Source organism: Phaenicophaeus curvirostris, chromosome 5 (assembly GCF_032191515.1).
Source record: "Phaenicophaeus curvirostris isolate KB17595 chromosome 5, BPBGC_Pcur_1.0, whole genome shotgun sequence".
In the NCBI taxonomy this organism is placed as follows: domain Eukaryota; kingdom Metazoa; phylum Chordata; class Aves; order Cuculiformes; family Cuculidae; genus Phaenicophaeus; species Phaenicophaeus curvirostris.
The window spans coordinates 35736283-35749405 of NC_091396.1; the positions used below are offsets into that span (position 1 = coordinate 35736283).

At 37.9% G+C, this 13123-nt stretch overlaps 1 protein-coding gene across 4 annotated transcripts in view; it reads right to left on the reverse strand.

Moving 5' to 3' along the window:
- LOC138721288 (neuroendocrine protein 7B2-like) overlaps positions 1–13123 on the reverse strand; it is a 79306-nt gene that overhangs the window by 36519 nt on the left and 29664 nt on the right. The window contains exons 1-8 of one of the 4 annotated variants that reach the window (XM_069858222.1): positions 6962–7131; positions 4512–4582; positions 4097–4193; positions 3493–3743; positions 2877–3037; positions 2621–2767; positions 1006–1080; positions 154–321 (exon numbers count right to left, since the gene is read on the reverse strand). In XM_069858222.1, the coding sequence (XP_069714323.1) occupies positions 154–321; positions 1006–1080; positions 2621–2767; positions 2877–3037; positions 3493–3743; positions 4097–4193; positions 4512–4582; positions 6962–7090 (1099 nt within the window). In that variant the 5' untranslated portion in view covers positions 7091–7131. Of the gene's footprint in view, positions 1–153; positions 322–1005; positions 1081–2620; positions 2768–2876; positions 3038–3492; positions 3744–4096; positions 4194–4511; positions 4583–6961; positions 7135–13123 lie in introns of those variants that run through there. The other 3 variants (XM_069858218.1, XM_069858219.1, XM_069858220.1) reach the window with 3 other exon arrangements.

Below are 13123 nucleotides of genomic sequence, written 5' to 3' on the forward strand. Positions count from 1 at the left end.
CATAGGCTACAAACTGAGATGGAAAAGTAGTGCAAGGAACACTGTTAAGGGAAGATTATCAAGGACTGCCTAACAAGAACAAGGCTCTACATTTAAATTAAAAACCATAAGCAACCACTTCAAGAAGCAATTAAAAAATGAAGGCAACTGTACCTGATGCTGGTGTTGAGCTGCTGTTAAAAATGCTACTCGGTAACAACTCAAAAGCAAAACTATGCTTAACAGATCTTCTTTTCTTGCTGGACAAGTCCTGAGAGCAATCAGTTGGAAGCTTACGCTTGGTACTTGGAGTAAGAGCCACTGGAGTCACTGATGAAAGGACTGAAATAAAGAAAACCAAACCTGCAATAACAGCTTAAAAAGGTTGAGAATTTACTAAAACAAACAGTTGATTTAGTTGTTTGGTTTTGGTGTTTTGTTTTTTTATTAAATGCTGAAAGACAGTTGTTGTAAAAGCCTTGCTGAAGTGCATGCATTTTGAACAGGTAAAGCAATCAGTATAGCTTCAGGGTTGTTTTTTTATTTTGTTCTTTTCTCACAAGTTAGAGTTCCAAAAAGGAAAATCCAAAACTGTGCATTAATGAAATATAGGTATTAGGAAGGAGAGAGAGAAAAAAAAAAAGCATAGTAATCTTCTGTACATTTAAGAGACAGTAATAGCGAAAGAATTCCAGTCCTGGCAAATTAATGCACAACATGCTAAAATGCTGCATTATTGCACTGAAGCTTTAGTATGCATTAGATCAAAAGTACAAGTTCAGTTGCGTAATCCTAGAATTGCACAGCCCACTGCTACAGTGATTATAGCTGCTCCAAGAACTACAGTAAATGCAGTATCCTCAATAGATATGTATCTATAGTCAAAGCTTTAAGTGATTGCATTTAAATTGTTTATCTTCAAATAGGTTAAGAGTTCTTCAGTCAAAAAAATAATTGTAGAATATAGTTAACAAATCCAGAAGATACTGCATGGGTTTTATTTAGTACAAATACATCCATACCTACCACTTATATTTTGTTGAGGTGTAGTGGAGGGTGTTCTGTTAGATTTAAATTTATTCAGTGCCCCACTAACAACATCTGAAATGCAAGACACACCAAGCAATCAAATTTAAATGTTAAGTTTGTCTTGCTCTATTTTCAACTCAAAATTAACTTTTATTCTTTTAGGGAAAGCAAGCAAATCAGTTTAAATGGTTGTTTTATGTAAAGAAAACTATAGTTCAGATCTTCTCACCAACATAGTTTCTGTTGCTTTTACAATAACTAAATAATTCTATTTTCCTTAAAAAAAAACAAACCCATGCACAGATACAGAGTTTCGTAGAAAATTCTATTGGTCATTAAAAATTCTATGCCTTCTGATTTTCCTGTAAGAAAATCCAGAAGGTATGCATTGAAGTCTTTCTCACAGAAAGAAAAGCTCTTAGAGCTCTAAAGTCAGGCCCAAATAGAAGTATCAAGTTTTGGTCTTGCAAAGAAATAACATACAACTTTCCTGTGAACTATGCGTTTTAGGTTGTTAGGTTTATTTGAAGGCAAAATTAAACCTAGCAGAATATACGCATGAGGTTTTACTGTTACTTCCTGCTTTTGAAAAAGTGTAAAATGGAAATGTTTTATTAGGTGCTATTGCAACCCACAGTTGTATTTCTATGTGTTCATAGCAAAGCTTAGAAAACTACAAGCCTGTGGTAATTCTCTTCTGTGTCTGGTAGATACTGAGTATTTTTTTTAAAAAATCATCTTTGAAAATAAAGAGTAGTAATACTATGCTTTACTATATCTGGAGAAAGAGTAAAAGCTGCCTGCTACCAGAACTTATTCCACAGAATTAACAAAGTCTAACTGCTTCTCCTCAAAATTTTAACATTCATAAGCATTTATCACTTCGCCACTTCAGGATTATCTCCCATCTTCAGAGAAGAAAAGTATATTACACAAAAAAAAACCATGCCGTAGCTAAATATATACAATAATAAAGCCTTTATTTCAATTACTGTTAGGTGTAATATTCCAGGTACAGCTAAATATTTAGCAATACATACAAGATCAGTGTTACAGTGGATGTGAACTAAGTCTGGCATATGTATTCCACAGCATTTCCTCAAAAAGAATGCAGAAGAATGCAGAATGTACCATCCATATTTAGCACCCCCTTACACTACTGAATAACCAAGCTGGAAAAAAACAACCAACCAGATGCATAACAGAGTAAACAGTATCCTGTAATACCCAATTCAGAGTTACAATTCAAAACACAAATTACTTAACTCTAATTCAAAACACAAATGCTATTTATCTCCTTGCTTTCTCATGACCTGACATATGAAAGTATGCAATATCTTTGAATGTCCAAGTATCACTTCAAAAAATCCAGCTTCAGAAATCTGGATATAAGCAAAATAGCTTGTTTGTCAGATGACAGAGACACTACAATAAACTCAGTAAATACACAAATGATGTAATTACTGAAGTCTGGTAGATTTTGCAAATCAAACTCAACAGATTTCACAATACCTAGTCTGCTTGTGGAAGCAGCAAGTGCTTAGGATGAGCATACCTGAAGTCTCAAAATAATTCTATTTTAGTTGCTGAAAATTTCACACAACATACATACCCCCAACACTTCGGTGCCTCCTCTTCTTGCATTCACTGGGAGACTCATTTTCACTGTCTTCGTGGCCCCACAGTGAGGGAGTAGATTGAAAGGCATCAACACCTAACATTGCAGGAATCTTTTCCAAGATAAATTCTGGTACTTGTCCTGAATGAATTGAGAAATGCATTGCTTTGAAGTTGTTTCAAAAGTTAAACAGAGAAGCTGTATACAAGTATGTGCAACAAGTCATTTTGCTAGACATTTATCACCTTACCTATTTCTGTCGCATGGTCAATAAGTGTTTGCACAACAGCAGCTTGTAGGCGAATTTTTTTTTCTGTATCGGCTGACATCTTCTCAATTTCATTTGAGTGCAAGAGGTTGGGAGCAAAAATCACTGCCAGATTACTGCTATCCATTCTGTTTTCATTGGATCTTAACAAGAAAAGACAAATGAAGTTGAAAAAAACAAAATACAGAGTCATTCACTTGAATGCTCACATACTGAGAGATTAATGCATAGGCTTATCAACCCCAGGCTAGGTAACGGCATGACTGTGTTACTCAAATGAAGAGGCTGTAGAACCCGGTCATTTCTGTAGAATGGAAGGTATCAGTTAAATTACATTAATTTAATCAATCATTCCTCTTGCTTTCCAGAGCAGAATGAGAAATACATATATGAAAGAACAGAATAAAAATTCAAACCTCCAGCAGAAGGAAAATTTTGGGTTGTTTTATGAAAGACAAGATCGTGACTGAGTTCTGGAGCATGACTGCAAATAAGGCTTAAAGTCACAAACCAATCACAGAAAGTTACAGCAGTTGCCAGAAAAGAGAAGTAGTTAAAGGAATTGGGAACTGTTAACAAACACCCTCTTAACACTGACCTTAGGGACACAGTTCTCAGAAAGTTGAAAAAGTATCTCAAAGCTTCAATTGTTCTGTCAGCCATCAAACAGGACAGCAACACAGTTGCATTTTTCTTCTCATTTCCTAGCTGCTGAGCTTTGAAAAGCCCTTCCTGCAGGTGAGGTGGAAGGACGGGTTCTGGCAGCTCTCTGAAGAACTGTTTCACAAGTCCTGCAACATCGCATGGCAACGCAGTGGAGAGGCACTTTTCACCTTGATCCAGTTTACTCTGGAATTGTTCATAAGAAACATGACTTGAAGCCTCCAACATACTATCAGATATCCAAGTTTAGCCATTAATCCTCTACCCCCTATCAAAAAGAGACAGTCACATCTTCCCCATTGTTAGTTTCAGCCTTGTCATAGGCTACAGTTCATAGACTGTACATAGCTACAGTTTCTACAAAGAGGCAGGGATGATGTTGTCAGACCACATGTGTTAATTTATAGGTTTCCCATGTAGGTATCCTTCTGTGAGGACATTGCTAAACAAATATCTTCACTGTATATAGTGTATAGAATTGCTAACAAGTTCGTTCAAATGCAGCTTATTGAAAAACCCCAAGAGCCTTCAAAGAATACCTTTAAAGCTTTTAAACGAACAAGAGATCCAGTCTTTCTGAAGAGTCCCTCGGTATGAATGTGTTCTTCCAAACATTCACAAGTATCAACAAGAAAGCTGAGGAAAGAATAGCAACATAATTCTGACATTCAGAACAAGGCTTGTTTTTTCCAGAAAAACTATTTCATGATAAACAGATAAAACTTAACATAGAGGATGGTTCTCCCCAATTACAAGGAGTATAATGAAATATAACTGAGGCTCTCAATTCGCCATGTAACTTCCTGCTTCTGTCCTTCCCCAGCTGAAATTATGCTTATATCCCCCATAAGCTTTAGCAGGCCTGGAATAAGTATCATCTCCTCTTCTGACAAGAACTCAATATTACAAGGAGTGCAAAGTAAGCGCAAATCTAGATACACTGTGTTAGTTTACCTCGGAATATAACCATATTCTGGGACATGCGATAGCGGTAATGCATGAAAGGACGTTCCGAAGATTTTACCCTAAAATACAAAATTTGTTTAACATTATTCGAAAGTGTATACGATTACCAACGACATGTTACAGAAAAGCATGCATTGCACAAAGTACAAACAGAAGGTAATTAAGACAAAAACCAAAGTCTTTCAGATAAGACCGATAAGAGGTATTGTCAGGAAAAGCACTATCATCTCTAGATATGTCACCCTATGGTGATTCTAGTTACAAGTACCACTCTAGATTACAGTGACAGAATAGAAAGGTTTACTAAAGTATGTTTTGCATTTTTTATTTTACCAGGAGCCAGTTTTCCTGTAGTAAGTAAGGATATTAAATAGATTGTTCTGTAATCTCACCTTACCTTTGAATTTACTAAATCCTGTGTTTCTTAAAAATCAACACAACACATTCGAAAGCTAAGATCAAGTGTAGTGTAGTGTAGAAATACATAAATACATATTTAAAGTAATTTTTTCTTCATCTGAGGCAGCCAAGATGGCTGTTTATGGGAGGATTAAGCTCAAAAGAACAGTCTAGAAAACTGTTCTAAACTTATATTCAGCATTTGTATTTAAGAAACTATTATAACTCTATCACCTCATAGCAAGACATTGGAGCAGATGTCACATATTAGAAAACAACATTTATTCAGCTATTATCAATGATGCTCATTTTCTAATAGTTATCTGAGGTTACTACACAGTTGTTTCTGCTGTAAAAGCCCAAATTTCAGTGTAACAACTTGTATTTTTGCCCTATCTCGTTCCTATTTATACCTACAGAACCTGCAACCCAGCCCCTCCCCCAACCAGAAAAGGGTTGGGATCACTCCCAACTTATTATCAGAGATGAAAGCAAACTCTTAGCCACTAATGCCTGAAATTCGAAGTGCTGACCATGTTGGGAAATGGTTAATCAATAACTAAACCATTAGTCCACCTTGGGTGTATCTGTCCCGCAGAGAACAAACATAACATAAGGACAGTAACACATGCCTTTGTCATTGTATTCCAGGTTGCTACTAAAAAGTACAAACAGAAAATGAACTTGAAGATGTAATACTTTTCTATATTTACAAGACTAGGTAATAGAGAATTCCAGTGGCTTGGAATTCAACATTTGGAATTCATAGTAGACTCACTCTACTAGGTTTTGTTTGATAGAAGTCACGATTTATTTTAGTTCCTAAAATAAAACAATGACTGTTTCCTTACAAAAGAAATAGAATGCCCCCTAGCAAAATAAATGCTATGTATTTTTCCCATCTTGCTCAGTTGATATTTAAATTTACATTTTCTTCCCTGTATAAAATGTAAACACTGCAGACAGTTGCATAGACATCTTTTGGTATGACATACATATATAGTCACAGTTCTTGTTACCTGCCATTCAAGTGGGAACCAAAAAAAAAAAATAATCTAGATCCATATGCTAGATATTGACAAGGAGAAAGAAACCAATTCCAATTTTAACCTTGATTTCTCCCTTTTAAAGAAACCCAATCCAAGCCTGTGTTTCCTAACTTCTTCAGTTTATATTGACCAAGGGTTACTGCAACATTTTGCAACATCTTCTCAGGCTTAGGAGAGAGCTTGATTCTGTATCGTATCAATTCCACAGGGATCATGCTTAGGACTTGTTAGCGGTTACTTCCACGCTTTAAATAAACCATGATAATTAGTGTTCTGAAATAAGCTTCAATGCTGTATAAACCAGCACCTATCAAAATACTTTAGTTTTAAATTAAAGTCTCCAGACAAAAAAATGTGGTTTTTTTTTCAAATTTAAAGTAGGTATTTAAGATAACAAGACAGACTTAATTCCTCAGAGCACATGCAAATCAACCCTAGATTTGCCTGTGCCAAAATATCCAGTCACTGCGTGCAAATAAAGACCTTCAAACGAAACAAAACAGAACAATCTAAGAAAGCAAGTAAGATAAAAGACAAAGCTTTTACAAGCCATACAACAGCTATGCACTCCAATAAATAATTCGATCACCAAGATTTAAGTTTCATAACGAGTGATATTAAGCACGGTCAAGTCTAAAAAGGTTAGCACAGACCAGAGGCACGGATCAGCACCCTCGATCCGTGCGTTTCTGAGAGGACATGAAAGAGGAACATTTTTTCTTTCACCACCTGGTCTGGCCTCACAACACGCGGGCCTTAACTGGAGGAGGGCGGAATCATTCCCTTACGAAATCACAACAGAGCCGCCCGAGGACCGCGGAGGAAAGGGGGGGAACCCGCCCTTCTCCACGGCGGGGATGAAGACGTTTCTAGATAAGAAGAGGCTGCTCCCTACCAGCGGCCAGCAGAAGCAGCATCGCTGGTGCCGGAATCGCTGCCCCCCCGAGCCGCTCCAGGCCCCGCAGGCCCCTGGGCCGCCACCCCACTCACCTCCGCGGCCGCCGCTCCGGGCTGCCGGGCCGCCGCCAGACACGTCCCGCTCTTCAGCTTAATCCCGTAAGAGACCCGGAGCTCCTCCAGCACCGCCAGCCGCACCAGCCTGCGCCTCTGCTCGGCCATCCCTCCCAAGCTGCCGCCGCCCCTCAGACACGGCTCGGCACCATCGCGCTCTCGCGCCGCCCGCCCGGCTCAAACCCGGCGCCCTGCCCCGCCCGCGCCTCCCATTGGGCCGCTCGCGTTTCGAAATCAGGCCCCGGCCGCCCAACGGCCGCTCAGGGCTGTCCCGGCGCCGCCTGCTCCGGCGCTGCCTCTTGGCTCCCAAGCCCCCACGCGCCACCGTCGGGCGAGCGCGCGAGCTACGTAAGGGCCGCGCGTGCAAGCAGAGCGCCAGCAGGGGAGGGGGAAAAGTGGGGTTGGAGGGGATGGAATAGTGGGCGCAGCAGGAACTTTAGGCACTAGAGATTCTCTTAGACTAGACGTAAAGAATATTTTCACCATGACGGTGGTGAGGCTCTGGCACAGGTTGCCCAAGGAAGCTGTGGCTGCCCTATCCCTGGAGGTGTTCCAGGCCAGGTTGGATGGGGCCTTGGGCAGCCTTATCGAGTGGGAGGTGTCCCTGCCCGTGGCAGCGGGGGTGGAACTAGATAATCTTCAAGGTCCCTTCCAACTCAAACCGTTCTATGATTCTATGAACATACTATGGCAGCTTTACCTGATGGTAATGGTGATGCATCTTGGGACAAAAAAAACCATGAAATGGTCTGCACATCTGATTTGGTTAGTGATGTTACTGTCTCCTGTGTTAGCTGTGGTCTGTGCAGACCCATATAAGATGATTCAGCTTTTTTTTTTTTCTTTTTTCTTTTTGTGGACAAAACCGCAGTTCACTCTGGTTAAGCAGCAGTTAAAGCATTAGCACTAGGTTTGCTTGTACTTGCTAAATTTGGGGTTGCTTACCTACACCATACTACATTCTTATATGCTTCCAGGAGTGCTGTTTGGGGTTTGGCACCATGTTCTTGTCATAGGAATAACTGGTTTGGGGTTTTTGTTTGGTTGTTGTTTTTTGGGTTTTTTTTTTTAAAGTTTCTATTCCAAAGGTAACTCTTCAAGTGTTAGTGAATTAATGAAATACAATCTTTACACATAAAGTCAGAAATAAGCATTGTAGCAAAAATTAGCTTTCTAGCTTATCCTTTATGCATATTCTGGTCCTAGTCCTAAGGTAAGTCTTACGTCACTAGTAGAAAGAAAAGCTTAGACAAGGAATGATAAAACTACGTCATGGTGGTCTGAACACCTATGGACACAAAATAAAAGAATAGCTAGAGTTTTTCCAAGTTAAGAAAATATAAATACACACACACTTGCCTTAGAAAGTTATGCGGAAGAAAGAAATACCTAGCAGCAATAATAATTAGTAGATGAGACATGAATTTTCTGAAGTAAAACCCAAAGATTTTGATTATGGATGTCAAAGTTACGTCATTGAGCAAAAGTAATATTCCTCTAAATGTGGTTTAATGCAGCCTTACTATAAGGAGTATTATCTGTCCTGGCATTGAAATTACATGAAAATATGACATTCTAAAATCTAAAATATCACTGATGAGAAAAGTAAAAGTAGAGGAATAATAGAAATAATTATCACAGAATTTAGTTTAAGTGATGTCTATCTAAGTCAGTTTTCTGTAGTAATGATGAATTACACAAGAGGGAGCTGTGATCTGATAAATATTTTAAAACTTTTCAGGTCAAGTATTTTCCATTCAGTATTCTCATAAGAAAAAACACATGATGATAATACATGCTTTATTTTTTTTCCACAAAAAGGGATGGAGGTCATCTTTTTACATTTTGCAAAAGATATTTAAAGCCACATTATTATCTAGTTATTTTGTCAAAAATAACAATTTTGTCAAGTATTTGAGTAACCTTTAGGTAACTATTCTAGCACATTTCTGCTTTATTTATGGGTAGAGACTGAGGCAGAAAAATTACTTTGTGATTAAGAACTAGGCATCTAATTCTGGAACCAGTTCCAGCATCCCACCTCAAACTTATTACACTCTTTCTAAATAGAGTTAGAACAATTAAAATAAACAGCTCTTTGGCCACTTCCCTCTGCTGCCCCAGCTGACGTACCAAGCTTCTGAAATTTTAATAACTCTAATTTTCAGAAGCTATGAGTGAAATCCTGTCCTGAATGAAGTAAAAGGCATAACAGTTCTGTCATCAGGATGTCCAGGCATATGCTCCTTTTCACATCCAGCATGGAAGGCACAAATATATTTGTACACACACACAAATGCTCTTTTGCAGTATCCATATATATCTCCATCCATATATGTTTGCACTTGTGGAAGAAAAAACCTTGAGCACCTAAATTTAGCATAGCAGTTTTGTGAATTTTAGAATCTACTCCAGAAATAAGAGCTTTAAACAAGCATAAACATAACACCCATAAACAAGCCAGAAGAAACAGAAACAAGCTACTTCAACAAGCAGAGTAGCATCACGTGGAGAATAGCAAACAGACCTTACTTTGAAGTACCGCTCCCTGAACAAACTCAGAACTTGGTGGGAAAGAATTTAAGTATCCCTAGTTGCAGTGATACAAGGGCTGGTTATTGGTTCTTCAGCCAAACAAGCTGAACCTGATGTTTTAAATGCTAATTAGAATAAATCAATTGACTGCGAGCAGGTTTCACGTTCATCGCTTCATCTGGAACTCTGCTAGGAAATAATGAATTAGAAAATGACTGACAGTGGTAAGATTTATTGATTAGGCTGAGAAATTTGAAAAAGCCCTTTTGCCACACTAAGCAGTGAAACAATTTTTCTGAAGCTACACACTGTCTTGGAAACCAGCATATGAAATTCAAAGAATGCTCCTCCTTCAAAGCAGGCTAGATACTGGTGGTACCACCCTGGTCAACTCAACTCAGTAGAGACACTCTGTTCTAAGTACTAAATGTTTTCAAGCGTGGCTGAAGCTAAGAGTTTATTCTTGGTACCGTATGTGACATTTTGCACTTATAATACATTTCATTTTATCTTTAACAGCACTAGTAGGAAGAGCGTTCTTTCTTTTCTGTTTTTCTTTTTTCCAGTTCTTGTGCTTGACTGGTTGAATGGTCTGAAACTGGCAATTTACCTGTGATAGAATGATTTAACAACTAGATGTCTTATCTTCACCCATTGTTTTGTTGATGGCCAAGGCAATATTGATAATTCAGGACAAGTAGCCTCAAGGGAGATAATCTTTACCCTTTTTCTTTTTCCTAGAGTGCTTGATTTCTCAAAGAAGATACTTATAGCAGTGTTTTGTTTCTGTTCAGGAAAGCTATTCTATATTTAGGTTTTTATTTCCAAGATATACGAAGCAAAAGCAGTTTGAAGTCTTGGTGTGATAGATTTATTTAAGAACAATTTAAAATATTTTCTAACTTTTGTTTTGGATTGGGACTTGGGTCTTTTTTTTTTTTGTCTGGCTTTGGGGCTTTTTTATGGGGGGGGGGGTGTTAACATTTATGCTCAGTATTTTTATTTTAGACTTGAAAAAGAGCCTGAGTGCCTAAAGTCTTATCTGGTTATTTGGTTTGTGTTTTGGTTTTGGTTTTTTTTTTCCCCACCTATTCCAGCTGGTCTTAGAAGAGCTATTATCTACAAGTCTGGTCTAATGAAATAGGATAATGACACTTACCCTGCCACTAGTGTACATAAATCCTTGTGTTTGTTTATGTTTTGCAGAGAGCTGGGTTTTAGCTGCTGCTGCACCTCTTTGTTCATCAGCAAAGACTGCAGACTTCCCCAGCAAGTTCTCAAGACATTTACTGCAAGTCTGCTTGTTCTTTAAATGCAGGGACAACGATAGTTTAGTCTCAAGCAGGATCTTCAGGGCAGAGCAAAGTGGTAGTTACTTCCCTTTCAGAGGACCAAAACTTGAAAAAAACAGACAAAAAAAGACAAAAACCAAGCCATAATAGTTTCCTATAACCAAGCCTGCATCAAGAGTCGATAGAGGCACTGGGAATCAAAAAAAAACCATCTCTTCCTCTGACTTTTAATCCTCCATTTTCGTTTGCGATTCCACTTAGTGTGAGCTTTTTTTCGTCACAGCCCTTTCATAAACTTTGTGGTGGATAAAGGAGAAATTTGTTTTTTTCATCAACTGGCTCCCCCTAATATCTTGTAAATCCTAAAACTTACGGATAATACTCGGGTAATAGGAATTTTAATTTTCGTTGCTCAACTGCATCTAGTGGATTATGGAATGTTTCTGGTAGGATACTTTAATTTTGAAATTATAAATTATTAAATCTTTGAAGGCTTGGAAATTTTATATCTAAGGCAAAATCTAGGTTTTTAAAAGCTCCTTGTGTCAAGAATACAGTTTATTTGGGTAACCACTATTTGAGAACATTATTCTGTGATGCTGACGAGCTGTAAGGGAAGCAGACGCTAGGCTTTGCAAGGTTATTAATACAGTCACTGAACAATGTTTTCAGTATTTGCTATGTGGAGAAATGATTTCCCATCCACTCTCAGGAAAGAGTGATGGATTGTGTATTTTTGTGCTTTTGTGTAAGACTTTCAAGTGTCTTATGTTACTTATATGTGTACCATAGTTCACGAGATATATTTTCCCAGTCCCAGCTTCAGTTGGCAAGATCCATATCCAGCACCTAGTTAGCTTCCAAAATGACCTAAAGGTAGAATGGTTTCTTCTCTGAAAATATATGGGTTTGATCCATTGAGGTAATCATGCTGAGAATGCATTGCTGAGACAATGCATTCATTCTGAGGACCAGTATTTCTAGAGTTTAAGAGTTAAATGCCTTATTTATTTATTTATTCATTTATTTATAGCAATGCATTAGTTTTCATAGATTACTATAGAGTTTAAAATCATAAGTGACTCTTAGATTGTCTATTCTGGCCTGTTGTATATCACAATCCAGCAATTTATGTACTAAAGGTAACAACTGATGGTTAGACAGTTTCTCTAATGGGAGAATTATATGTGTTTGACTCTCTTGCACACAAAAAAAGTGAAAACTGCATTCCTTGACAAATGCTGTAACTGTTATGAAGTTGTATGAAAGATGAGTACAAACCTCTTCTCTAGCTACGCTGATAATAAAGCAAGAGTCTGAAACTTAATTTTATAGTATACATAGCCCTATAGGCTTGTTCTGAGAAGACCTCTCGGATCATTACTGGAGAAATATTTAGATTAAGGAAGTAATTTCCAGTATCTTTTATAACTTTCGGTATGAAGTAAAGTAGGTGAAAGAAATACATCTTCCAGCACATCTTCTCAGCATTCATGTTCTAGATGCCTTGAGAATATAAAAATTAAAGAGTGAGGAAGTTTAGATACTTCTAGTCCTGTGTGGAAGCTGAGCAGGCTAAAGTTGCTATTTTGGATTTGTGCTTACAGTGGGATCTCGGGTAGAAAGCAGCTGCCCAAGTCTTGTATGAAGCACCCAAGGGCGCAAGGCTTTAGTCAGATATGCCATAGCATGTTTGAAATCTTTAGAAGTTTAACTTCAGACCCAAGTCTTGATGGTTTATCTCCTGACTTTTGATCTCTTCCTTTGAATTGATGTGGGAAGGAGAGATGGTAAAGCAAGTTGTGTATAGGAAATTAAAATGAGAACAAAAGCCTGTCCAAATTATGCAACAAGGATCATTATGCTGTAAAATTGCTCTTCAAATGTGGCTGTCACTGAAAGGTATTAAGATTTCAACAATTACTTTCTTGATAAAGTCTTAATTTCTTGCACAAGAAAGGTTTTTAGGCTTAAAGCTATGCCTACACAATTAGAGTCCTTTGGTTTTTGGAATCTGTTTGAAGGGCACTAAAGGATTTGAATGTTAGAGAAGTATTTTTCTTCACTATAGATTAGTTGTCTCAAACTGCCCTCATGATAGCCTATAATTTAAACAATTTATGAACGTAAAGTATCACTAGATACAGTGGTCACTAGATAATTTTTCAATGGAATGTATGTAGTTTTAAGGGCTTGGTGCAGGCTTAAGGATCATGTTTCTGTAGATCTAGAGTTGGGGTCAAACAACAAGTAACTAAATTTCATCTGCCAATTCAAAGGAAGACTTTAGTGGAACACAGCAGAGAAGTCACAG